Genomic DNA, 25209 nt, shown 5'->3' on the forward strand with positions numbered 1-25209 from the left:
GCCTGGTGTCCCCGAAAGACACTACCTGGGTCACAACCTTGTGCCTGTTGCACTGCACCTGTAGTCATGCACCTCTGCCATCGGTTCCTCTTGCTCCTCACTTTGTTCTTGTTCCTAACCACTTGCACAAGACCCTTGAAACCATGGATGAAGGACACCTACACTGGTCGGTGAGAGGCCTAGCCTTTTCACTGACCTGTGTCCTTCATCCATGGCTCAGAGGGTCCTGTGCCAGTGGTTAGGTTTTTGAAGCACTTCAACTTTAGGGCCTGGTGTCCCCGAAAGACACTACCTGGGTCACAACCTTGTGCCTGTTGCACTGCACCTGTAGTCATGCACCTCTGCCATCGGTTCCTCTTGCTCCTCACTTTGTTCTTGTTCCTAACCACTTGCACAAGACCCTTTGAACCATGGATGAAGGACACCTTGACTGGTCGGTGAGAGGCCTAGCCTTTTCACTGACCTGTGTCCTTCATCCATGGCTCAGAGGGTCCTGTGCCAGTGGTTAGGTTTTTGAAGCACTTCAACTTTAGGGCCTGGTGTCCCCGAAAGACACTACCTGGGTCACAACCTTGTGCCTGTTGCACTGCACCTGTAGTCATGCACCTCTGCCATCGGTTCCTCTTGCTCCTCACTTTGTTCTTGTTCCTAATCACTTGCACAAGACCCTTGGAGCCATGGATGAAGGACACCTTGACTGGTCGATGAGAGGCCTAGCCTTTTCACTGACCTGTGTCCTTCATCCATGGCTCAGAGGGTCCTGTGCCAGTGGTTAGGTTTTTGAAGCACTTCAATTTATTAGGGCCTGGTGTCCCCGAAAGACACTTGGGCAGCTATGCCCTGCAACTCTCCCAGCACAAAGTTGGTGGTTGGTGTTCCTTAAAACTGACCGGGCTATACCATAGATATGTTATTTTTTTGTCTTCCATGTTGGAAGAATGTTTCCATGTTGGAAAGTGGTTGTTTTTGCAATAAAAAAATTTGTTTTTACATACCTCAGTGTGATGAGTAGTTGTTCTTGTGGTGTGACTGCTCTCCTGAACGTGGTATCCTTCTTCCTAAGGTCATCCTTCACCATCTCCAAAAGGGTATCAAACCTGTCAGGAGATGTAAAGGAAGAAGCTGTAAAGTATGTTGTGGGACAAGGTCAGGGGCGTAGCAATAGGGGGTGCAGCGGTAGCGACCGCATCGGGGCCCTTGGGCCAGAGGGGCCCCGAAGGGCCCTTCCTCAACTACAGTATTAGCTCTCTATTGGTCCTGTGCTCATAATAATCACTTCTATATATTCATTGAGTAGTGGTAAACATTAACAAGCACTTCCCCATCCCCTTCTTGCACCTCTGACACTGTAGTTGCCATTGTCAGGTTTTGGTGCGCCGTATCAATTGTTATGTATAGAGTGCCTGGGGGGCCCCATTGTAAAACTTGCATCGGGGCCCACAGCTCCTTAGCTACGCCACTGGACAAGGTGTTGGGTGGAGGATGGGGGAGGTGTGTTTACAGAGGTTTGGGAGTGTTGTGGAGGGTGGGGGTGTAGTGTATAGCTAGGTATACAGGGGTGTGGGGGTCAGGGTGGTGTGTTTAGCTAGGTATACAGGGATGAGGTGTTGTGGGGGTGAGGGTGGGGTGTTTAGGAATGGTGGGGGTTGGTGTATTTAGGCCTATATACTTACAGGGGAATAGACATCCGAGTGTAGCTGTAGAACTTCTGTGGGTGTCGTCTGAGGTCCCGGTAGAGGGCCTGGAACTCTCCCTTCCTCTGCCTCCTGGCTAGTAGAGGGTGCACCCACCATCTCCTGCGAGGAGCACGCCTTCTCCCCACATAGTAGTAGGTAAACAACAGGAAGGAGAGAATTCCCAGGTAATAAGCGTAAAAAATGACTGGATCCATGGTCCCAACTGCTGTCTCTGTATCCAAGGATGGTCTCCACACGTCCAGCTGTCTCCAACAATGACCCCAGAGCTTCTGCTGACCTCCCAGAACCCCAGGTATTTATACAGGTTGTTATCTCTTTAAGAATCCGGATCCGGACCGCAACCGTGTTCATACCGCACGGAAACCGTATGCAACCGGACCGGATCCGGACCGGATCCGGACAGGAACCGTACGGTTCAGGTCCGATCCGGATCCGGTGCGGTCCGGACATCCGGTGCGGTTTTTGCAAAACCGCAAGTGTGAACGGGGCCTTAAGCTCATCCAGAGTGTTGGGTCTTGCGTCTCTCAACTTTCTCTTCACAATATCCCACAGATTCTCTATGGGGTTCAGGTCAGGAGAGTCGGCAGGCCAATTGAGCACAGTAATACCATGGTCAGTAAACCATTTACCAGTGGTTTTGGCACTGTGAGCAGGTGCCAGGTCGTGCTCTCCATAAAGCATTTCAGCAGATGGAAGCAGGAAGTGCTCCAAAATCTCCTGATAGCTACCTGCATTGACCCTGCCCTTGATAAAACACAGTGGACCAACACCAGCAGCTGACATGGCACCCTAGACCATCACTGACTGTGGGTACTTGACACTGGACTTCAGTCATTTTGGCATTTCCCTCTCCCCAGTCTTCCTCCAGACTCTGGCACCTTGATTTCAGAATGACATGCAAAAGTTGCTTTCTTCCGAAAAAAGTACTTTGGACCACTGAGCAACAGTCCAGTGCTGCTTCTCTGTAGCCCAGGTCAGGCGCTTCTGCTGCTGTTTGTGGTTCAAAAGTGGCTTGACCTGGGGAATGCGGCACCTGTAGCCCATTTCCTGCACACGCCTGTACACGGTGGCTCTGGATGTTTCTACTCCAGACTCAGTCCACTGCTTCCGCAGGTCCCCCAAGGTCTGGATTCGCTCCTTCTCCACAATCTTCCTCAGGGTCCGGTCACCTCTTCTCGTTTTGCAGCGTTTTCTGCCACACTTTTTCCTTCCCACAGACTTCCCACTGAGGTGCCTTGATACAGCACTCTGGGAAAAGCCTATTCGTTCACAAATTTATTTCTGTGTCTTACCCTATTGCTTGAGGGTATCAATGATGGCCTTCTGGACAGCAGTCAGGTCGGCAGTCTTACCCATGATTGCGGTTTTGAGTAATGAACCAGGTTGGGAGTTTTTAAAAGCCTCAAGAATCTTTTGCAGGTGTTTAGAGTTAATTAGTTGATTTAGATGATTAGGTTAATAGCTTATTTAGAGAACCTTTTCATGATATGCTAATTTTTTGAGATAGGAATTTGGGTTTTCATGAGCTGTATGCCAAAATCATTAATATTAAAACAATAAAAGGCTTGAACTACTTCAGTTGTGTGTAATGAATCTAAAATATATGAAAGTCTAATGTTTATCAGTACATTACAGAAAATAATGAACTTTATCACAATATGCTATTTTTTTTTAGAAGGACCTGCATATACATATACAGTATATACACATACTATATATACATGATATTTTTTGTACTGTAATGTTTTACCTTATATTCTGTTGTACAGCAGGGATGCTCAGATAGACCCCGAATGCGAATTTTACCCGAAAATTCGGGCGTTTTTTAAGGTTTCCCGAATGCGAACCCGAACCCGAAGATTTCAAAACGATCCGAATCCGAATGCGAATTTTCCCGAATGTGCGCACTCTAATTCGGCCGGATGGCCGAATGGGTTAAAATTCGAATTCGGAATTCGGGGATGACGTCATTAGGCCAATAAAAGGTTCTCCAGCCGAGGACCTGGCAACCAATCAGAGGAGGGGAACCTGGCCCTCCCCTCCTCTATATAAGGCGATGGCCATCTTGCAGAGCCACGCACTTGTGTGACTGTGCCACACGTCGCTCCTGCTGTATTTATACCCCCTCACCCCCTCCTCCCGGAGGGTCTCATCTGTCAGGGACTTGTAGAATTTCAAAAGCCAGCTTATATACCTTGGCCAGGAATTGAACCCAGGTCTGAGTGCTTGGTAGATAGCTCTCTTAACCGCTATACCACCACCAACACTACATTCTGAAACCAGCCTAGCATGTACCATTATGATATATCCTAGAGAAAAATGAGCTTGCTTAAGGATGTGTAGTATGTCAAAAGCCAACTCACATTGGCCAGGAATAGAACACAGTCTCTGTGGTACAATTGGTTAGTGTGTTTGGCTGTTAACTAAAAGGTTGGTGGTTCAACCCCACCCAGGCATGGCCTCGCCTTTTGTGTTCAGCAGTTGTCTGAAGAGAACCCCAGATAGCCATGGAGGTTCATCTCTCTCTCTCTCTAGTAGGGATGGTCACCGCTTTCCGTGGAATTGTATTTTCCGTAATTTTGGGCGGAAATTGGTCATTCCATTCTGTTTGGTCGGAACGGAATTGCTTTTTCAATCCGGCAGAATTCTGAAATTGCCTGTGAAATTCTGCTGGTATCCAGTGATGCCATTGAAGTGAATTTTCAGCTTAAAACCATCAAGTCTTAGAGAGAGAGAGAAAGAAAGCTCATTTTTCTGTTGGATATATCATAATGGTACATGCTAGGCTGGCTTCAGCATGTAGTGTTGGTGGTGGTATAGCGGTTAAGAGAGCTATCTACCATGCACTCAGACCTGGGTTCAATTCCTGGCCAAGGTATGTGTAAGCTGGCTTTTCAAAGCCTACAAATCTTTAAGCAAGCTAATTTTTCTCTAGGATATATCATAATGGTACATGCTAGGCTGCCTTCAGCATGTAGTGTTGGTCGTGGTATAGCGGTTAAGAGAGCTATCTACCAAGCACTCAGACCTGGGTTCAATTCCTGGCCAAGACCTGGGTTCAATTCCTGGTCAAGGTATATAAGCTGGCTTTTGAAATTCTACACGTCCCTGGAAGATGAGACCCTCCTCCGGGAGGAGGGAGTGAGGGAGTTGAGGGATACACTGCCTGATGTTGTAAAGCAGTGTAGGCCTGACATTGAATGAGATTTGTGGGTCCACACAATACATTGCCTGCTGTCAATGCCATATGTCACTTTTTTGTTTTGTTTTTTAAATTACACCTATTTCAATGTGATTTTCCTTTAAAAAAAAAAAAAAAAACGCATCCGAATTTCCGAACACGAATTTTTTACCGAATTTTGAAACCGACACCCGAACCGAATCCGAACCGAATTTCGAAGTCGAAGGCGAATTTTAATCCGCATGTCATGCGGACCCGAATTCGAATGTACCCGAACCGAATTTTGGTACATCTGAGCATGCCTATTGTACAGTGCCACGGAAGATGCTGGTGCTATATAAATATTAAAAGTAATATATAAATATATATATATATATATATATATATATATATATATATTAAGAGTAGAGATGGGACGACGAATCCGGCGAATCCACGAATCCCTCGAATATTGGGAAATATTCGAGATTCGTGGATTCGAATCCCGACGCCATTTTCCACTTTACGAATCCGCCGAATCCCGACGCTGCATCGCCGCGCATCCGCCGCTCGCACTCGTCCTCCTCCGACCCGCGCCTCCTCCGACCGCCCCGCGCCTCCTCCGCCCGGCCGCCCGCATACTTTGTATCAACTCACCCGTCCAGTGGAGCGCAGACAGAGCGGCAGACCTCTGGCTGACTTCCTGGTTCCCTCTAGTGACGGCTTTTACAATGACGTCATCAGTAAAAGCCGGTCCGGCCACTAGAGGGAACCGAGAAGTAAGGACGAGGTCTGCCGCTCTGTCTGCGCTCCACTGGACAGGTGAGTTGATACTTATGCAGGGGTGAGCGAGGAGGCACGGGGGACGGAGGAGGCCATGGGGGTGAGCGGAGGAGGCACGGGGGGGGGGGGGGGAGCGACACCTACCTACCTACCTACCTACCTACCACTTTACCTACCTACCTGCCACTATACCTACCTAAAGGCCCCCTATACGTACCTACCTACCTACCGGGCACTATACCTACCTACCTACAGGCCCCTATACCTACCTAAAGGCCCCCTATACTACCTACCTACCACTATACCTACCTACCTACAGGCCCCTATACCTACCTAAAGGCCCCCTATATGTACCTACCTACCTAAAGGCCCCTATACCTACCTAAAGACCTCTATACCTACCTACCTAAAGGCCCCCTATACGTGCCTACCTATCTAAAGGCCCCTATACCTACCTACCTAAAGGCCCCTATACCTACCTACCTACATACCTACCTATACTTAAGGCCTTATACCCTGCTACCTATACTGAAGGTCCCTTTAACTACCTACCTACCTACCTACAGGACACTATACCTACCTACCTACCGGCCACTATATCTACCTACCTACCTACAGGCCACTATACCTACCTAAAGGCCCCCTATACGTACCTACCTACCTACCTACCTAAAGGCCCCTATACCTACCTACCTACCTAAAGGCCCCTATACTTACCTACCTACCTACCTACCTACCTACCTAAAGGCCCCTATACCTACCTACAGGCCTCTATACCTACCTACCTACTTAAAGGCCCCCTATACGTGCCTACCTACCTAAAGGCCCCTATACCTACCTACCTAAAGGCCCCTATACCTACCTACCTACATACCTACCTATACTTAAGGCCCTATACCCTGCTACATATACTGAAGGTCCCTTTAACTACCTACCTACCTACAGGACACTATACCTACCTACCTACCGGCCACTATACTTACCTACCTACCTACAGGCCACTATACCTACCTAAAGGCCCCCTATACGTACCTACCTACCTACCTAAAGGCCCCTATACCTACCTACCTAAAGGCCCCTATACCTACCTACCTACATACCTACCTATACTTAAGGCCCTATACCCTGCTACCTATACTGAAGGTCCCTTTACCTACCTAAAGGCCCCTATACCTACCTACATACCTACCTATACTTAAGGCCTCTATATACCCTGTTACCTATACTGAAGGCCCTATACCCTGCTACCTATACTGAAGGTCCCTTTACCTACCTAAAGGCCCCTATACCTACCTACATACCTACCTATACTTAAGGCCTCTATATACCCTGCTACCTATACTGAAGGCCCATATACCCTGCTACCTATACTGAAGGCCCCTATACCCTGCTACCTATACTGAAGGCCTATATACCCTGCTACCTATACTGAAGGCCCATATACCCTGCTACCTATACTGAAGGCCCATATACCCTGCTACCTATACTGAAGGCCCATATACCCTGCTACCTATACTGAAGGCCCATATACCCTGCTACCTATACTGAAGGCACATATACCTTGCTACCTATACTGAAGGCCTATATACCCTGCTACCTATACTGAAGGCCTATATACCCTGCTACCTATACTGAAGGCACATATACCCTGCTATCTATACTGAAGGCCCCTATACCCTGCTACCTATACTGAAGGCCCATATACCCTGCTACCTATACTGAAGGCCCATATACCCTGCTACCTATACTGAAGGCACATATACCCTGCTACCTATACTGAAGGCACATATACCCTGCTACCTATACTGAAGGCCTATATACCCTGCTACCTATACTGAAGGCCCATATACCTTTCTACCTATACTGAAGGCCCATATACCTTGCTACCTATACTGAAAGCTACCAATATTGAAGGCACCCATACCTAGCTAGCTATACTGAAGGCACCTTTACCTCGCTACCTATACTGCGGGCAACTATACCACGGATCGCACAATTCGTATGTGCAGGATTCGTTAGATTCGGGATTCGAAAGGTTCGAGATATTCGAGAACCTTTTTAGATTCGGATCCGGATTCGGATTCGAAGAAATTGTGGATTCGTCCCATCCCTAATTAAGAGCCAAGGGATGAGCAGCACAAACCGAATTTTATGCAATACTATGCAAAGCATGTACGCAGCACTGGAGAACCCCAATCTCCTTAAGAAATATATAAATACAGAGGGTGCTGCAGCGCTACAGCACACAACAGGAAAATAGTGACAGGGGCTCTTGGTTACGCTTTAACGCGTTTAAGCTCACCAACTGCGCCAAAGTGTCCCCGATCTGGTGAGTCCTACTCTAACCAGGCAAAAATGCTAGTTTTTATCAGCGTTCTAGTGGAGATTGGGGTTCTCCAGTGCTGCGTGCATGCTTTGCATAGTATTGCATAAAATTCGGTATGTGCTGCTCATCCCCTGACATATATTATTTTCCCCTGTGAGCGTGCATAACCACACCCACCTGTAGCACAGTTAAGCATATAAATGAGCGGTGCTCATAGTTCAGTTAGTAGCTAGTAGAAGGTGAGGTGTTTTTAATTTCATTTCTCCCATTTAGCTGACCCCTGGGCTTTTGGCATGGTTCCCACTAGAACGCTGATAAAAACGAGCATTTTTGCCTGGTTAGAGTAGGACTCACCAGATCGGGGACACTTTGGCGCAGTTGGTGAGCTTAAATGCGTTAAAGCGTAACCAAGAGCCCCTGTCACTGTTTTCCTGTTGTGTGCTGCAGCACCCTCTGTATATATATATATATATATATATATATATATATATATATATATATATATATATACACATACACACATATTCTTATATTCTTTACAAAAATTTAAGATAGTTTTGAAAAAACTCTTTAGGCAAAGCAAAGAATGACAGGATGCACTAATTGCTACAACAATCAGCCTTCAGTTCCCTGTAGACCGGGCACTGGAACTGGCAGTCCATGTACAAACGCATATACATTTTTGTGCATGTTTTACAACAGTAGAATTATGGTTATAACTTATTGGGGTAAATTATGGTAGCATTAGCGTTACCAGAATTAGAGTAAAGGACAGGAGCATTAGTGTTATCAGAATTGGGGTAAATTACAGCAGAATTAGGGTTGTGTGAATTGGGGTATATGATGTTAGAATTATGGTTAGGTGAATTGGGGTAAATTACAGCAGAATTAAGGTTGTGTGAATTGGGGTATATGATGGCAGAATTAAAGTTATAAGAATTGGGGTATATTGCAGCAAAATTAGGGTTATAAGAATCAATGTAAATGACGGCAGAATTAGAGTTATGAGAAGTGGGGCAAATGATGGCAGAATTAGGATTATACTCTATGGAGAGTTTATCATACCCACCACCATGCAAATGCAATGAAAATTGTATGCTGCTTGGATTTGGGCCAATCAAAGTACTTCCTGCTGTTTTTGAGTGGTCCAATTCCAAACTGCCCATAGTTTACAATAAACTTGCATGCAAGTTGAAATTATTCACATCCCCTTGGCCGTCTCTAAAGGTGCCCATTAACAGTGTGATTGTAGCAATCATATTTTTGACAGAATCATTTAAAGGCGAGGATGAGGTGGACAGACGGGTGGTGCCAGGCTGTAGGACCGTCCATGGAAGTTTGCCCAGGGAGCAAATGACATCGAGTGAGGCCTTCTAATGAATTACGGGTATGCTAAAAACTCTGAGGGACACCTGAACTAACCTTCAACTTCTGGAAAAATTGTTCCAGTTAAGGAGAATGTAGTGTATCCATAACTTTACAAATAGGAGAAGCTACAAGTCAGATATTGTCCACTAAAGTTACCATACCAACCTGACTATTTGAAACAATTCTGCTTTAAAGTCACCATATGCATCCACAAAATTGTCTTCCCCAATTGGTTTAGATCCATTACGTCCTCGTCCTTGTGGTGGGACCTGGGCAACGTCAAGTAATTGCCTTTTGGGTTGAAGTAGGGTGAGAACTTTGTGCTGCTATGGTAGCCATGAAGGCCTGACAGGAAACCCGAACATGATGGCTAAATCGAAGCGAACATTGTGTGGAGTTGGTGTTCTATCAGAAGCCTCCTTGGTTGGCGGATCAAGGAACGCAGACTAGATATAGAAAGCATTGGGGTAATCCAAAGTCACCCAAAAACTAGCACCGCGTACTTCCAGTGGAAGTGGAATTCCAAAAGCTGAGGGAAGAAAGCCCCACAGAACATAATTGTGGCTGGAAGTTTTAGGAGACAGTCACCACCAGGATCGGGAGCTGAAGGCTAACAACCTACACACCTTGAATTCAATTATTACTGAAATTGAACTGAAGGGAATTCGTACAGATCTGACGTTGATGTCTGCATAATTTTTGGAAGTTCGGCCTTGGCTCGTAGGATCCCTTGTGATCTCCAGGCTGTTGTCTCAGCTTTTGGCACATCAGCTAAACACAGGAATCTTTTTTTTTTTCTACATTTCAGAAAGCTACCTGGCGAGAATTGCTGAACAGAAGCAGAGCTTCCCTGCTGGCTTCCTGCCACACACCCTCCATCTTGTAGCAGGCAAGACATTGGCAGGGCTGGGGCGGCTGGACGAGCTGGAACTGGAATAGGAGACCTGAGGCAGCTGTTTGGCTGTGGCGCCTCGCAGACTCCAGACAGGTTGCCTTCATCCTTTTCCCACCCATTCAGCCCATTCCCTCCTGCAAATCTTTCTGTTGCTATTCAGGGCAGCGCCTGAGTTTTCCCCAGGAAGACGGGAGAGATGACAGGCCTCTCTGTGCCGCAGTCTGGGATTGTACTCTACCTGTGTGTTAAAAGCACCGGCGATGGCCTGGGGGCTCGCACAGAGAAATGAATGTCATGTCTTTTATCTGACACGTTTGATACCTTGCATAGATTAGCCGAATCATGTGTTGCCATCACAGGAGCAGGAGAAAGCCCTGAGATACACATCACAGTTATGTAACCTCACAGGGGGTTACAAGAAACCTACTGCCAGCTGGGATTTCACACTTATTTTGTGTATTTACAGAATATGTTCAGTACTAAAAATGCATTTTTCACAGCACTCACAGCACATTTATGGCTTGTTTATTTTACAGAGCCTTAAAATCCAGCTGTTTCAGCCTATTGTCACCTTCATCAGAATAAGGTATGAATTGATATAGCTCTGTGGTGGGACTTGTGAGGTAGAGGTGTTATAGGGTACCCTGTTATGTTATGGACTGATATGGCTCTGTGGTGGGACTTGTGAGGTAGAGGTGTTATAGGGTACCCTGTTATGTTATGGACTGATATGGCTCTGTGGTGGGACTTGTGAGGTAGAGGTGTTATAGGATATCCTGTTATGTTATGGACTGATATGGCTCTGTGGTGAGACTTGTGAGGTAGAGGTGTTATAGGGTATCCTGTTATGTTATGGACTGATATAGCTCTGTGGTGGGACTTGTGAGGTAGAGGTGTTATAGGGTACCCTGTTATGTTATGGACTGATATGGCTCTGTGGTGGGACTTGTGAGGTAGAGGTGTTATAGGGTATCCTGTTATGCTATGGACTGATATAGCTCTGTGGTGGGACTTGTAAGGTAGAGGTGGTATAGGGTACCCTGTTATGTTATGGACTAATATAGCTCTGTGGTGGGACTTGTGAGGTAGAGGTGTTTTAGGGTATCCTGTTATGTTATGGACTGATATAGCTCTGTGGTGGGACTTGTGAGGTAGAGGTGTTATAGTGTATCCTGTTATGTTATGGACTGATATAGCTCTGTGGTGGGACTTGTGAGGTAGAGGTGTTATAGGGTATCCTGTTATGTTATGGATTGATATAGCTCTGTGGTGGGACTTGTGAGGTAGAGGTGTTATAGGGTACCCTGTTATGTTATGGATTAATATGGCTCTGTGGTGGTGCTTGCGAGGTAGAGGTGTTATAGGGGACTATATTATGTTATGGATTGATATAGCTCTGTGGTGGGACTTGTGAGGTAGAGGTGTTATAGTGTATCCTGTTATGTTATGGACTGATATAGCTCTGTGGTGGGACTTGTGAGGTAGAGGTGTTATAGGGTACCCTATTATGTTATGGACTGATATAGCTCTGTGGTGGGACTTGTGAGGTAGAGGTGCTATGCGGTACTCTGTTATGTTATGGACTGATATGGCTCTGTGGTGGGACTTGTGAGATAGAGGTGTTATAGGATATCCTGTTATGTTATGGATTGATATAGCTCTGTGGTGGGACTTGTGAGGTAGAGGTGTTATAGGGTATCCTGTTATGTTATGGACTGATATGGCTCTGTGGTGGGACTTGTGAGGTAGAGGTGTTATAGGGTATCCTGTTATGTTATGGACTGATATAGCTCTGTGGTGGGACTTGTGAGGTAGAGGTGTTATAGGGTACCCTGTTATGTTATGGACTGATATAGCTCTGTAGTGGAACTTGTGAGGTAGAGGTGTTATAGGGTATCCTGTTATGTTATGGACTAATATAGCTCTGTGGTGAGACTTGTGAGGTAGAGGTGTTATAGGGTATCCTGTTATGTTATGGACTAATATAGCTCTGTGGTGGGACTTGTGAGGTAGAGGTGTTATAGGGTACCCTGTTATGTTATGGACTGATATGGCTCTGTGGTGGGACTTGTGAGGTAGAGGTGTTATAGGGTACGCTGTTATGTTATGGACTGATATGGCTCTGTGGTGGTGCTTGCGAGGTAGAAGTGTTATAGGGTACCCTGTTATGTTATGGATTGATATAGCTCTGTGGTGGGACTTGTGAGGTAGAGGTGTTATAGGGTACCCTGTTATGTTATGGATTGATATAGCTCCGTGGTGGGACTTGTGAGGTAGAGGTGTTATAGGGTACCCTGTTATGTTATGGACTGATATGGCTCTGTGGTGGGACTTGTGAGGTAGAGGTGTTATAGGGTACGCTGTTATGTTATGGACTGATATAGCTCTGTGGTGGGACTTGTGAGGTAGAGGTGTTATAGGATATCCTGTTATGTTATGGACTGATATGCCTCTGTGGTGGTGCTTGCGAGGTAGAGGTGTTATAGGATAGCCTGTTATGTTATGGATTGATATAGCTCTGTGGTGGGACTTGTGAGGTAGAGGTGTTATAGGGTACCCTGTTATGTTATGGATTGATATAGCTCTGTGGTGGGACTTGTGAGGTAGAGGTGTTATAGGGGACTATATTATGTTATGGATTGATATAGCTCTGTGGTGGGACTTGTGAGGTAGAGGTGTTATAGGGGACTATATTATGTTATGGATTGATATAGCTCTGTGGTGGGACTTGTGAGGTAGAGGTGTTATAGGGTATCCTGTTATGTTATGGACTGATATAGCTCTGTGGTGGGACTTGTGAGGTAGAGGTGTTATAGGGTACCCTGTTATGTTATGGACTGATATAGCTCTGTGGTGGGACTTGTGAGGTAGAGGTGTTATAGGGGACTATATTATGTTATTGATTGATATAGCTCTGTGGTGGGACTTGTGAGGTAGAGGTGCTATGTGGTACTCTGTTATGTTATGGACTGATATAGCTCTGTGGTGGGACTTGTGAGGTAGAGGTGTTATAGGGTACCCTGTTATGTTATGGACTGATATAGCTCTGTGGTGGGACTTGTGAGGTAGAGGTGTTATAGGGTACGCTGTTATGTTATGGACTGATATGGCTCTGTGGTGGTGCTTGCGAGGTAGAGGTGTTATAGGGTACCCTGTTATGTTATGGACTGATATAGCTCTGTGGTGGGACTTGTGAGGTAGAGGTGTTATAGGGTATCCTGTTATGTTATGGACTGATATAGCTCTGTGGTGGGACTTGTGAGGTAGAGGTGTTATAGGGTATCTTGTTATGTTATGGACTAATATAGCTCTGTGGTGGGACTTGTGAGGTAGAGGTGTTATAGGATATCCTGTTATGTTATGGATTGATATAGCTCTGTGGTGGGACTTGTGAGGTAGAGGTGGTATAGTGTATCCTGTTATGTTATGGACTGATATAGCTCTGTGGTGGGACTTGTGAGGTAGAGGTGTTATAGGGTACCCTGTTATGTTATGGACTGATATAGCTCTGTGGTGGGACTTGTGAGGTAGAGGTGTTATAGGGTATCCTGTTATGTTATGGACTGATATAGCTCTGTGGTGGGACTTGTGAGGTAGAGGTGTTATAGGGTATCTTGTTATGTTATGGACTAATATAGCTCTGTGGTGGGACTTGTGAGGTAGAGGTGTTATAGGATATCCTGTTATGTTATGGATTGATATAGCTCTGTGGTGGGACTTGTGAGGTAGAGGTGGTATAGTGTATCCTGTTATGTTATGGACTGATATAGCTCTGTGGTGGGACTTGTGAGGTAGAGGTGTTATAGGGTATCTTGTTATGTTATGGACTAATATAGCTCTGTGGTGGGACTTGTGAGGTAGAGGTGTTATAGGATATCCTGTTATGTTATGGATTGATATAGCTCTGTGGTGGGACTTGTGAGGTAGAGGTGTTATAGGGTATCCTGTTATGTTATGGACTGATATAGCTCTGTGGTGGGACTTGTGAGGTAGAGGTGTTATAGGGTATCCTGTTATGTTATGGACTGATATAGCTCTGTGGTGGGACTTGTGAGGTAGAGGTGTTATAGGGTATCCTGTTATGTTATGGACTGATATAGCTCTGTGGTGGGACTTGTGAGGTAGAGGTGTTATAGGGTATCCTGTTATGTTATGGACTGATATGGCTCTGTGGTGGGACTTGTGAGGTAGAGGTGTTATAGGGTACCCTGTTATGTTATGGACTGATATGGCTCTGTGGTGGGACTTGTGAGGTAGAGGTGTTATAGGATAGCCTGTTATGTTATGGACTGATATGGCTCTGTGGTGGGACTTGTGAGGTAGAGGTGTTATAGGGGACTATATTATGTTATGGATTGATATAGCTCTGTAGTGGAACTTGTGAGGTAGAGGTGTTATAGGGTATCCTGTTATGTTATGGACTAATATAGCTCTGTGGTGGGACTTGTGAGGTAGAGGTGTTATGCGGTACTCTGTTATGTTTTAAGGGTGATCTTTGAGACACAGAAACAAAACAGCGAAGAAGCGCTCTGAGTTTCGGCATGTCCACGCATTCATCAGGCACTGGAGTGGAGGGGGGGGGGGGGGGAATAGGGTATTATTAACTATTACATTTATTTAGTAATTTTTTTACTTTCATTTTACATTTTGGCAACTAGATGGCACTACAAGCACTATCCTGGGCTATCAAGTTTTACTTTCATTATTATGAATGAGCATGGCTCCTTATTGGGGTCATGTTTATTCATTCCATTGGATTGGATCGGGGAACACAGGATCCCCTTCACTAATTGCCGACATGTAAATCCTGCAGTGAACGAGCGGTGGGAGTGTGCATGGGCGCGCACGTGCCACTGAGCCGCTGACGCACCAGTATGTCCTATTAGCAAGAACAGTGCTCAAAATGGACGCATAAAAACGTCCACTTTGAGTTATCGAGTTAAAACAGATGTATATAGTATGGTATGTGATGTGAAAATAATATGTATGAAAGAATAATTGTTATGTAGAATTATAATAAAATGTAACTGTATTGTACGAGGTTTATTTTTGTATTTTAATTAATAATCAGAAATGAGAGGTTGCAGAAAAAAGGTGGTAATGTGGTTTTCATAGAATGATGATGCCTTGAGATATTGATGTCCAGAGATGTTTTTATTTGAAAAATCTATTAAAAATCAAAAAGATCAGAAGATGATTATTGAGTGAAAAGTTTTTCCATCCAACCAACTTCATCCCCGAATCCAACTTTTTTTTTATTTTTTACAAAATTCCGATACCTCAAACAACTTTCTCTGAACTTTCAATCTAAAAAATTGGATTGGTTTCATCGAAAAATGTTTTAAAAGAAATTGTAATGTGTGTGGCCATGTTAAGTGGCTTTGAGGTTGATGCACCTTGAGATAGAACTTGAAAGTTTTGCTCTCTCTTCTACTCGTATATTAACATAAAACAATGAATGAGCGCAGAACCAGATCATCTGCTTCCACGTAACAAGAAACATGGTTTGTTTTTTGAAATTCCGTTATTTTTTCCTGTCTTCAGTCAGCGGGTCCGTCTGTCATGAGGAATTTAAGTTGCGTATTTTCGTCTGTCATTGGCGGAGAGCTCTGTCAGCTCCGGCTTACGCTACAGGCTGCCAGCGGCTCCATCTAGCCCACAATGACAATATTATGCTGGATTCACACCAGCGGCTAATCCTCAGCCTTTTCCCTCTCGGCGGCCCAGTCATGTCGGGCTTAACCTGCATATTAGTTATTATTATTTTTGGGGAATAAAGATTTTGCTGATGAATGCTATCAGCGGGAGAGAAATGAGCTGCCCTTAATGTGTCTCTTGTTACCGAGGATCTCCGTGGAGGAAAGCCGCTTGTCTGATAGACGAGAGGCGGATTCCTGGAGAGGTTCAGCGGATCAAATCTTCTGCGAGGGATAATTCAGGGAAATTATTCCATCCATTTAGGTTTCTTCTTTTTTTTTTACCCCCTTCCCCCAACAAATATTCCGTAATTCATACTGGACAGTATTGAAAAATAATGTCACCATGTAACCATAGAGCCTGTAGTCATATGAGTGTAGGCTTGCTGAAATTTACCTTATTGCAGTGGCACTGTGGAAGAGGGCGTGGCCTTGGATGCCACTCACCCTCCCTCTACTACATACATGTCAAACTCTGGCCCCCAGAGCCATTAAATTTGGCCCTCAAGTGGTTTCCACACTTTGCATTATGTTTGGCCCACTCTAGACCACCAGGAAAGCTACATTGGGGTGCAGCCATAGATCACCAGGAAGCTATATGTGGGAGGGAGGGGGGAAGTGCTAAACACTAGGGAACTGGGAGGGTGGGGGCCACTAGACACCACGGAAATATTTAGGGGAGGGAGGACAACTAGACACCAGGGGACTGAGTAAGGGTTGGAGGGTGGCCATTAGACGCCTGGGAACTTTATGAGGGAGGACGGTGGCCAGTAGACATTGAGGTTGGCCCACGACTAGGTTCCAATGTTCAATTTCGGCCCACTTTACATTTGAGTTTGACACCCCTGCTCTACTAGGAGTTATGAAAGGGGGCGTTGCTAGGCTGCCACTCCCCCTCTGTAGTATGGTGGGGAGCAGCCAACCACTGACTATCACTCTGCAAGAATTTAAAGGACTGAAGTGAGATGGATATTGGAAGCTGTCATTTATTTCCTTTAAAGCCATACCAGTTGCCTGGCTATTGTGCTGATCCTCTGCCTCTAATCCTTTTAGCCATAGCCCCTGAACAAGCATGCTATAGCCATGTAGTGTGTCTGTGTGGTACGTGAGTCCCACAGTGTCACCCTTATGGTTGGGCAGCAGTCGGTAAGAGCGACACGGATGAAGCATACCTGTATGGGGTTTAATCCTGTAGGTGCTCATTAGGGGTACAATCTTACGTCCGGCCATATGATCGATCAGATCGGGTACCATTTATGGTGCTGATCGACAAAGAATGATCATCCTATCGATCGTTCTCTCATTCCCAATTTTGGAACATTTCTTTTAGTTTGATCGGATTGCTTATCCTTGTTCCCTCAGTTTGTGAACCCAAACAGTCGTTTCTGATCAATCTGAACGATTGGATCGGACATTAGCTCATTCTTCAAATTGGATCGTTACTGGACACCTGTAGTATTTGTAGGTGAGATTCGGTCGCTGGGGAAGGAGACGTTTCTCAGATACGCAGTGTTGGCCATTTCCTGGAGAGGTGCGGCGGGGGAAGAATGTCATTTTTCGCATCTTTTTGGATGATTATAGCGGAGATTAAGCCGTCACCCCGCTGTGAGTGCCGAACGTGGCGAGAGAGTCTGGCGGAGAACCTCCAATCACCGGGAACGCTTCCTCTTTGTAATAACCGCGATAATCGTGTTTATTGTTACGGAGGACGGGAGAAGACGCATCATTTAGACATTTGTGTGTTTCCTACAAAATAAAATTAATTTGATTCTCTCCACAAATGTTTATCAGATGTAAACGCAGAAAATGGAAGGTTTAGAAGCGCAAGTCGCGTTCGGTACTCAGAGGCGGAGCTTGCGTTCAGCTGAAGCTGCATGTTTAGCTGATTTCAGATGAATCCCTTTAAAACTAAAGGTGGCCACTAACAATCCAATTTCTAGCAAAAAAATCGTTCGAGCGATCAGATAATTCTGATTGAAAGAAAAATCGTTCACTACACCACCAACAAACCAATCTTTGCTTCCTATATATCACAACCAAGAGAATCCAAATTTTTGTTTGACCAAAATCCAATCAAACGGCTATTTTTATAATAGTTCATAATCGATTGTACCCATCAACGGAGATTATTTACAACCAATCCGATCAGAACTAATTTTCACTAGAAATTGGACTGTTAGTGGCCACCTTTAGGGTGCCCATACATGACTCGACTTTCGACATCGATATCTGCATGATTTGATCATAATGATCGAATCTGGCAGACATCAATGCTGCAACATGGCTGCATGATCGATCGTTTACATTGATTTCCATCTGAAATTAATCAGCAGATCGTTTACAATGGCTCAATCAGGTGTGTGGCGGAATTGGCGGTTGATTTCCTGATGACCATCGGACCTCTGCCCAGTCTTCCCCCAAGAGTATGTCCCCCTCCCCTCCTCCCCCCGCCCTCGGGCCCGTGGTGAGGAGGCTCACCTGTCACTTCAGCGGCACCAGAAGTGATGTCAGTACATGCGCCAGAGTCACATGATAAAGGCACTTGCGGCAGCAATTCAAAAAGATGCTGGACACAGGAGGAGCCTAGCACGATTACCAATAGATTTCATGCTGAACCGTGTTCAGTGTGTGAGCAGGAAATGGTCAATCTCGGGGCAGATTGAGAAGTGTATTATTATTATTATTACTATTATTATTATTATTGATTTATAATATGGGTCTATGGGAACCTTAACTGGTTAATAGCCGCTTTATCAGTCATTTAGTGTAGTGGAGGTGTCCAGAGCAGCAGGCTGTGAACTGTGTCTGTGGAAACACTGCCGCAATATGTGTATTTTGTGGTATCGCTGCCATTTCTGTGTATTTTGTGCTTTAACACAGCCGCATTGTGTGTATTTTGTGGGTACACTGCCTCATTATGTGTATTTTGTGCAGTAATACTGCCTCATTATGTGTATTTTGTGCTGTAAAACTGCTGCATTATGTGTATTTTGTGTAGAAATGCTGCTGCATATGTGTATTTTGTGCAGTAATACTGCCTCATTATGTGTATTTTGTGTGGTAACGCTGCTGCATTATGTGTATAAAGTGCGGTAAAACTGCCGCATTATATGCATATTTTGGGAGAAACACTGCCTCATTATGTGTATTTTGTGTGGTAACGCTGCTGTATATGTGTATTTTGGGGAATCACTGCCTCATTATGTGTATTTTGTAGGGAATTGCTGCCACATTGTACGTATTGTGGGGCGAAGCTGCCACATTATGTGTATTTTCTAGGGGAATGCTGGCAAATTATGAGTATTTTTGGGGAAACAGCTTAGCACCGGGAATCTCCTGTTTTTAACTATCAACCATACTGAGTGCTGGGACTTAAGGTGGCCATTAACAATAGGATTCTTTGGCTAATCGATTCTCTGATTTGATCGTAATATTGATCATTCGGGCCCACTAGCTCAATCAAAGCTGCTATCCAGCCACTCCTTCATCACACCTCAAGCCACGCCTCCAGTCATACCCACTAGGAAGTATTAATGAGCAAAAGATTGTTCACCAAGAATTCTGTATGTTGGCATTTTAAAATGAGCAAAGCAAAATTCTGAGTCTGAGCATAACACACACGTAGTTCCTCAGATCTGACATCAGGGGAAGCAGAGGGGAGTGATGGATGATGGGGCTTTGCTTCCGAAGAACAGACAGTTCTGAGTTAGAGAGGGGCATATCTCAGGGTGTATTCATGCCCTTCCTGTAGCAATCACCCAAAGGGCCACGAGGAAGGGAGATGACAGAGACAGCGGAGGTACCCTTTAAGTAGTAATTTACAATATTTTACCTTGAAATGACTCCTGCTGCATAATAAGGAGGAACTGTCATCAGATAAGAAGTGTGATCAAAGAGCACATCTCCGATGAAAGCCTCGGCTGTCTCTGGCTGTCACTGCTTGTTCGCTCACCGCTCAGACTTGTCATGTTGTTCATATTCTGCACAGAAATGACAAACTTTGTGGGAAGAGAGGAGATGCGGCGGTGGCGGCGTTCTCCATCTTCACCGCAAGAGGCAGCACAGAACCATGGATACGGCTGAGTGTTATCAGAGCTGCCGCATCGCCTGTACATGTGACAACATCAGACATTTCTGAGCTCCTTACTGGGCAAACCGACCGCTGACTCCTTTCTGCACCCCACATACCAGTCTGCTGAAGGAAAAGCTCTTTGAGCATAAAATAATAATTTTTCAAGAAGACTTACAGTGGTGTGAAAAACTATTTGCCCCCTTCCTGATTTCTTATTCTTTTGCATGTTTGTCACACTTAAATGTTTCTGCTCTTCAAAAAACGTTAACTATTAGTCAAAGATAACATAATTGAACACAAAATGCAGTTTTAAATGATGGTTTTTATTATTTAGTAAGAAAAAAAACTCAAAACCTACATGGCCCTGTGTGAAAAAGAAATTGCCCCCTGAACCTAATAACTAGTTGGGCCCCCCTTAGCAACAATAACTGCAATCAAGCGTTTACGATAACTTGCAACAAGTCTTTTACAGCGCTCTGGAGGAATTTTGGCCCACTCATCTTTGCAGAATTGTTGTAATTCAGCTTTATTTGAGGGTTTTCTAGCATGAACCGCCTTTTTAAGGTCATGCCACAACATCTCAATAGGATTCAGGTCAGGACTTTGACTAGGCCACTACAAAGTCTTCATTTTGTTTGTCTTCAGCCATTCAGAGGTGGATTTGCTGGTGTGTTTTGGGTCATTGTCCTGCTGCAGCACCCAAGATCGCTTCAGCTTGAGTTGACGAACAGATGGCCGGACATTCTCCTTCAGGATTTTTTGGTAGACAGTAGAATTCATGGTTCCATCTATCACAGCAAGCCTTCCAGGTCCTGAAGCAGCAAAACAATCCCAGACCATCACACTACCACCACCATATTTTACTATTGGTATGATGTTCTTTTGCTGAAATGCTGTGTTACTTCTATGCCAGATGTAACAGGACACGCACCTTCCAAAAAGTTCAACTTTTGTCTCGCCGGTCCACAAGGTATTTTCCCAAAAGTCTTGGCAATCATTGAGATGCTTTTCAGCAAAATTGAGACAAGCCTTAATGTTCTTTTTGCTTAAAAGTGGTTTGCGCCTTGGATATCTGCCATGCAGGCCGTTTTTGCCCAGTCTCTTTCTTATGGTGGAGTCATGAACACTGACCTTGATTGAGGCAAGTGAGGCCTGCAGTTCTTTAGATGTTGTCCTGGGGTCTTTTGTGGCCTCTCGGATGAGTTTTCTCTGCGCTCTTGGGGTAATATTGGTCGGCCGGCCACTCCTGGGAAGGTTCATCACTGTTCCATGTTTTTGCCATTTGTGGATAATGGCTCTTATTGTGGTTCGCTGGAGTCCCAAAGCTTTCGAAATGGCTTTATAACCTTTTCCAGACTGATAGATCTCAATTACAGTACTTTTGTTCTCATTTGTTCCTGAATTTCTTTGGATCTTGGCATTAAGTCTAGCTTTTGAGGTGCTTTTGGCCTACTTCTCTGTGTCAGATAGCTCCTATTTAAGTGATTTCTTGATTGAAACAGGTGTGGCAGTAATCAGGCCTGGGGGTGACTACAGAAATTGAACTCAGGTCTGATAAACCACAGTTAAGTTATTTTTTAACAAGGGGGGCAATCACTTTTTCACACAGGGCCATGTAGATTTGGAGTTTTTTTTCTCACTAAATAATAAAAACCATCAGTTAAAACTGCATTTTGTGTTCAGTTATGTTATCTTTGACTAATAGTTATCGGTTTTTGATGAGTAGAAACATTTAAGTGTGACAAACATGCAAAAGAATAAGAAATCAGGAAGGGGGCAAATAGTTTTTCACACCACTGTAGTAGTTTTTGAAAAAATCAATTTTAAAAATGCAAAGGAAAAATGTTTTTTAAACTCGTTCCTTCTTCTTTACATGCGTAGAAATTTTGGGTGCTTTGTTATTAACCTCTAAATTTTGCACAAAATTACGCAAAAATCATGCAAAAATTGCAAATGGATTACACAATATCCGTTGAATGCCCAAATCGTAATTACGCATGGCCATAAGTGCGAAAATTTACTTGAAATTTCACGTAATCGTAATGAGCAGATTATGATCTAGATATTAGGCTGGGCTGCAGACCACAGGATGTTTTGTGGGGTACTTATGGGGGAACTCTATGAATGTGAAATGTTGTTTCTTTTACGGGGAAACACTGCTTTTTCCCACCCTTCATCTCAACAGACATAGCAATTTTTGTGACGATAGCATGTATGGGGGCTCGGCTATTAACCTCTAAAGTCAGCACGAAATTACGCAAAATTAAGGTTCCTGATTACGTTCAGGGATGGTCGTAGTCAGCCAACTTCGCTACGCTGGAAATACGCGTAGTTTTACGCAATTACCAAACTACGGCTTCTAAATCAAATATTCGATTTGTATGCATTTCGTAGACTATGCATTAAAATACGCAATTACGCGTAGTGTGAAGCGTAGTGTATGCGGATGCTTATGCCCGCATGCAGAAACTTTTACGCATAAATTCCCGTTTAATTGCTTATAAAGGGAACTCTTCTATGCGTACATTCCCCTTTCCAATGCGTAAATTTTTAAGCATACAATCTCACGCGGAAATTTAGTAACGCATTCGTAGTTCACTACGCAATACACATGTTAACTACACATGCTGGGCGTAAGCTACGCGTAGCAGTACTTCGCTACGCGTAAATTCGTAAGCGTAGTTTTGAAACTTCACCTACGAACTATGATGCGTAGATGCAAACTACGATGCGTAAATTCGCACTGGCGTAGTTTCTGCTCATCCCTGATTACGTTTACAAACAATATTAATGACGATTTTACCCGTTATTTCGCATTACGATTTTGCATAGTAATTGCGAAATATGATGCAAAATTGCGATTATATAAAATTTGTTTTCATCACTACTAATAGTAATAGCCTATACTCTGGTGGCCTAGTCCCCCCATCTCCCATATAGCTTTCCCTGGTGGTCTAGTGCCCCCAATCTTCTTATAGCTCTCCCTGGTGGTCTAGTGACCCCCATCCCCATGTAGATTTTCCTGGTGGTCTAGTGCCCCCCACATTCTTATTGATTTATAAAGCGCTAACATATCCCGTGGCGCTGTACCTCCCCATATAGCTTTCCCATGTGGTCTAGTGCTTCGGCTCCCCCCTCACCATATAGCTTGCCTTCTCTCCCAAATGTAGCTTTCCTGCTGTCTACTGTTTCTCCCCATGTGGTCTTTAGTGGTCCCTTCCACGCCCATCCCCCAACTTCCTGTCAAAATCCTGACCCCAATCCACCTGTGTCCAATGCTCCTGTGCCCAATCCTCCTGTGTCCAATCCTCCTGTTCCCAATCCTCCTGTTCCCAATCCTCCTGTGTCCAATCCTCCTGTGTCCAATCCTCCTGTGTCCAATCCTCCTGTGCCCAATCCTCCTGTGTCCAATCCTCCTGTTCCCAATCCTCCTGTTCCCAATCCTCCTGTGTCCAATCCTCCTGTGTCCAATCCTCCTGTTCCCAATCCTCCTGTGCCCAATCCTCCTGTGTCTAATCCTCCTGTTCCCAATCCTCCTGTGTCCAATCCTCCTGTGTCCAATCCTCCTGTCCCCAAATCACCTGTTCCCAATCCTCCTATGTCCAATCCTCCTTATCCCAATCCTCCTGTGTCCAATCCTCCTGTTCCCAATCCTCCTGTGTCCAATCCTCCTGTTCCCAATCCTCCTGTGTCCAATCCTCCTGTGTCCAATCCTCCTGTCCCCAAATCACCTGATCCCAATCCTCCAGCGTCCAATCCTCCTGATCCCAATCCTCCTGTGTCCAATCCTCCTGTTCCCAATCCTCCTGTGTCCAACCCTCCTGTTCCCAATCCTCCTGTGCCCAATCCTCCTGTGCCAATCCTCCTGTGCCCAATCCTCCTATGTCCAATCCTCCTGTGTCCAATCCTCCTGTGTCCAATCCTCCTGTGTCCAATCCTCCTATGTCCAATCCTCCTGTGTCCAATCCTCCTGTGTCCAATCCTCCTGTGCCCAATCCTCCTGTGCCCAATCCTCCTGTGTCCAATCCTCCTGTTCCCAATCCTCCTGTGCCCAATCCTCCTGTGCCAATCCTCCTGTGCCTAATCCTCCTGTGTCCAATCCTCCTGTGCCCAATCCACCTGTGCCCAATCCTCCTGTGTCCAATCCTCCTGTGCCCAATCCTCCTGTGCCCAATCTTTCTGTGCCCAATCCTCCTGTGTCCAATCCACCTGTGTCCAATCCACCTGTGTCCAATCCTCCTGTGCCCAATCCTCCTGTGCCCAATCCTTCTGTGCCCAATCCTCCTGTGCCCAATCCACCTGTGCTCAATCCTCCTGATCCCAATCCTCCTGTGTCCAATCCTTCTGTTCCCAATCCTCCTGTGTCTAATCCTCCTGTGTCCAATCCTCCTGTGCCCAATCCACCTGTGCCCAATCCTCCTGTGTCCAATCCTCCTGTGCCCAATCCTTCTGTGCCCAATCCTCCTGTGTCCAATCCACCTGTGTCCAATCCACCTGTGTCCAATCCTCCTGTGTCCAATCCTCCTGTGTCCAATCCACCTGTGTCCAATTCTCCTGTGCCCAATCCTCCTGTGCCCAATCCTTCTGTGCCCAATCCTCCTGTGCCCAATCCACCTGTGCCCAATCCTCCTGTGTCCAATCCTCCTGTGTCCAATCCTCATGTGCCCAATCCTCCTGTGTCCAATCCACCGGTGCCCAATGTACCATTATATTGTCGTTCTTCAAACTTTTTTCTCCTGTTTTTACTTCCACAGGACACAGGACATTAGCCATGATCAGTACACTTTGGAAAGTCGCTCATCCTTGGTGTGGAAGCGATGAATTCTCGCCTCATCTTGCCATGTTTGCTGTTCCCCGGAGACACGAGGTGACACACGTAGGTCCCTCAGCAGACTCTTCAGCGGCCAGCCAAGCAGAAAGCTCTAATATCTCTTCAATCATAATCTGTCATTTGAAAATCATTAGGGACAACTGACTTCACCTGTCTCAGATAATTAAAATAGTCATCTCTCTCTTTTTGTTCTGGTGGAATTTTTCAGAGCGCATTCTTCGCGTTTCTAAATAGTAACCTTTATTGACGTCTCTCAGCGAGCTGTATCATCTTGTCACGCTGCGTTCAGAGCGTGGTGACAGCGGCGAAGCAGGGAGGAGATGGTTAAAGATAAAAAGGCAGCGGAGTGTGAAACATGGCGGGGGGGGGGGGGGGGGGGAA

General features: G+C 45.2%; 1 protein-coding gene and 1 long non-coding RNA gene across 2 annotated transcripts in view; both read left to right on the plus strand.

The window, feature by feature from the left end:
• Window positions 1–25009, plus strand: part of LOC137519522 (uncharacterized) — a 208506-nt gene extending 183497 nt beyond the window's left edge. The window contains exon 2 of the long non-coding RNA XR_011020999.1: window positions 24752–25009. This is a non-coding gene — a long non-coding RNA (uncharacterized lncRNA). The remainder of the gene's footprint in view (window positions 1–24751) is intronic.
• Window positions 23340–23831, plus strand: LOC137519630 (keratin-associated protein 5-5-like; the record flags this gene model as incomplete). The annotated part of the gene is given in 2 exon segments (XM_068238602.1): window positions 23340–23535; window positions 23776–23831. Coding segments are annotated over 2 exon segments (252 nt in total), but the record flags the coding sequence as incomplete, so codon positions are not given.
• Window positions 25010–25209: the final 200 nt, after the last annotated feature.

Source organism: Hyperolius riggenbachi, chromosome 5 (genome assembly GCF_040937935.1).
Source record: "Hyperolius riggenbachi isolate aHypRig1 chromosome 5, aHypRig1.pri, whole genome shotgun sequence".
Lineage (NCBI taxonomy): Eukaryota > Metazoa > Chordata > Amphibia > Anura > Hyperoliidae > Hyperolius > Hyperolius riggenbachi.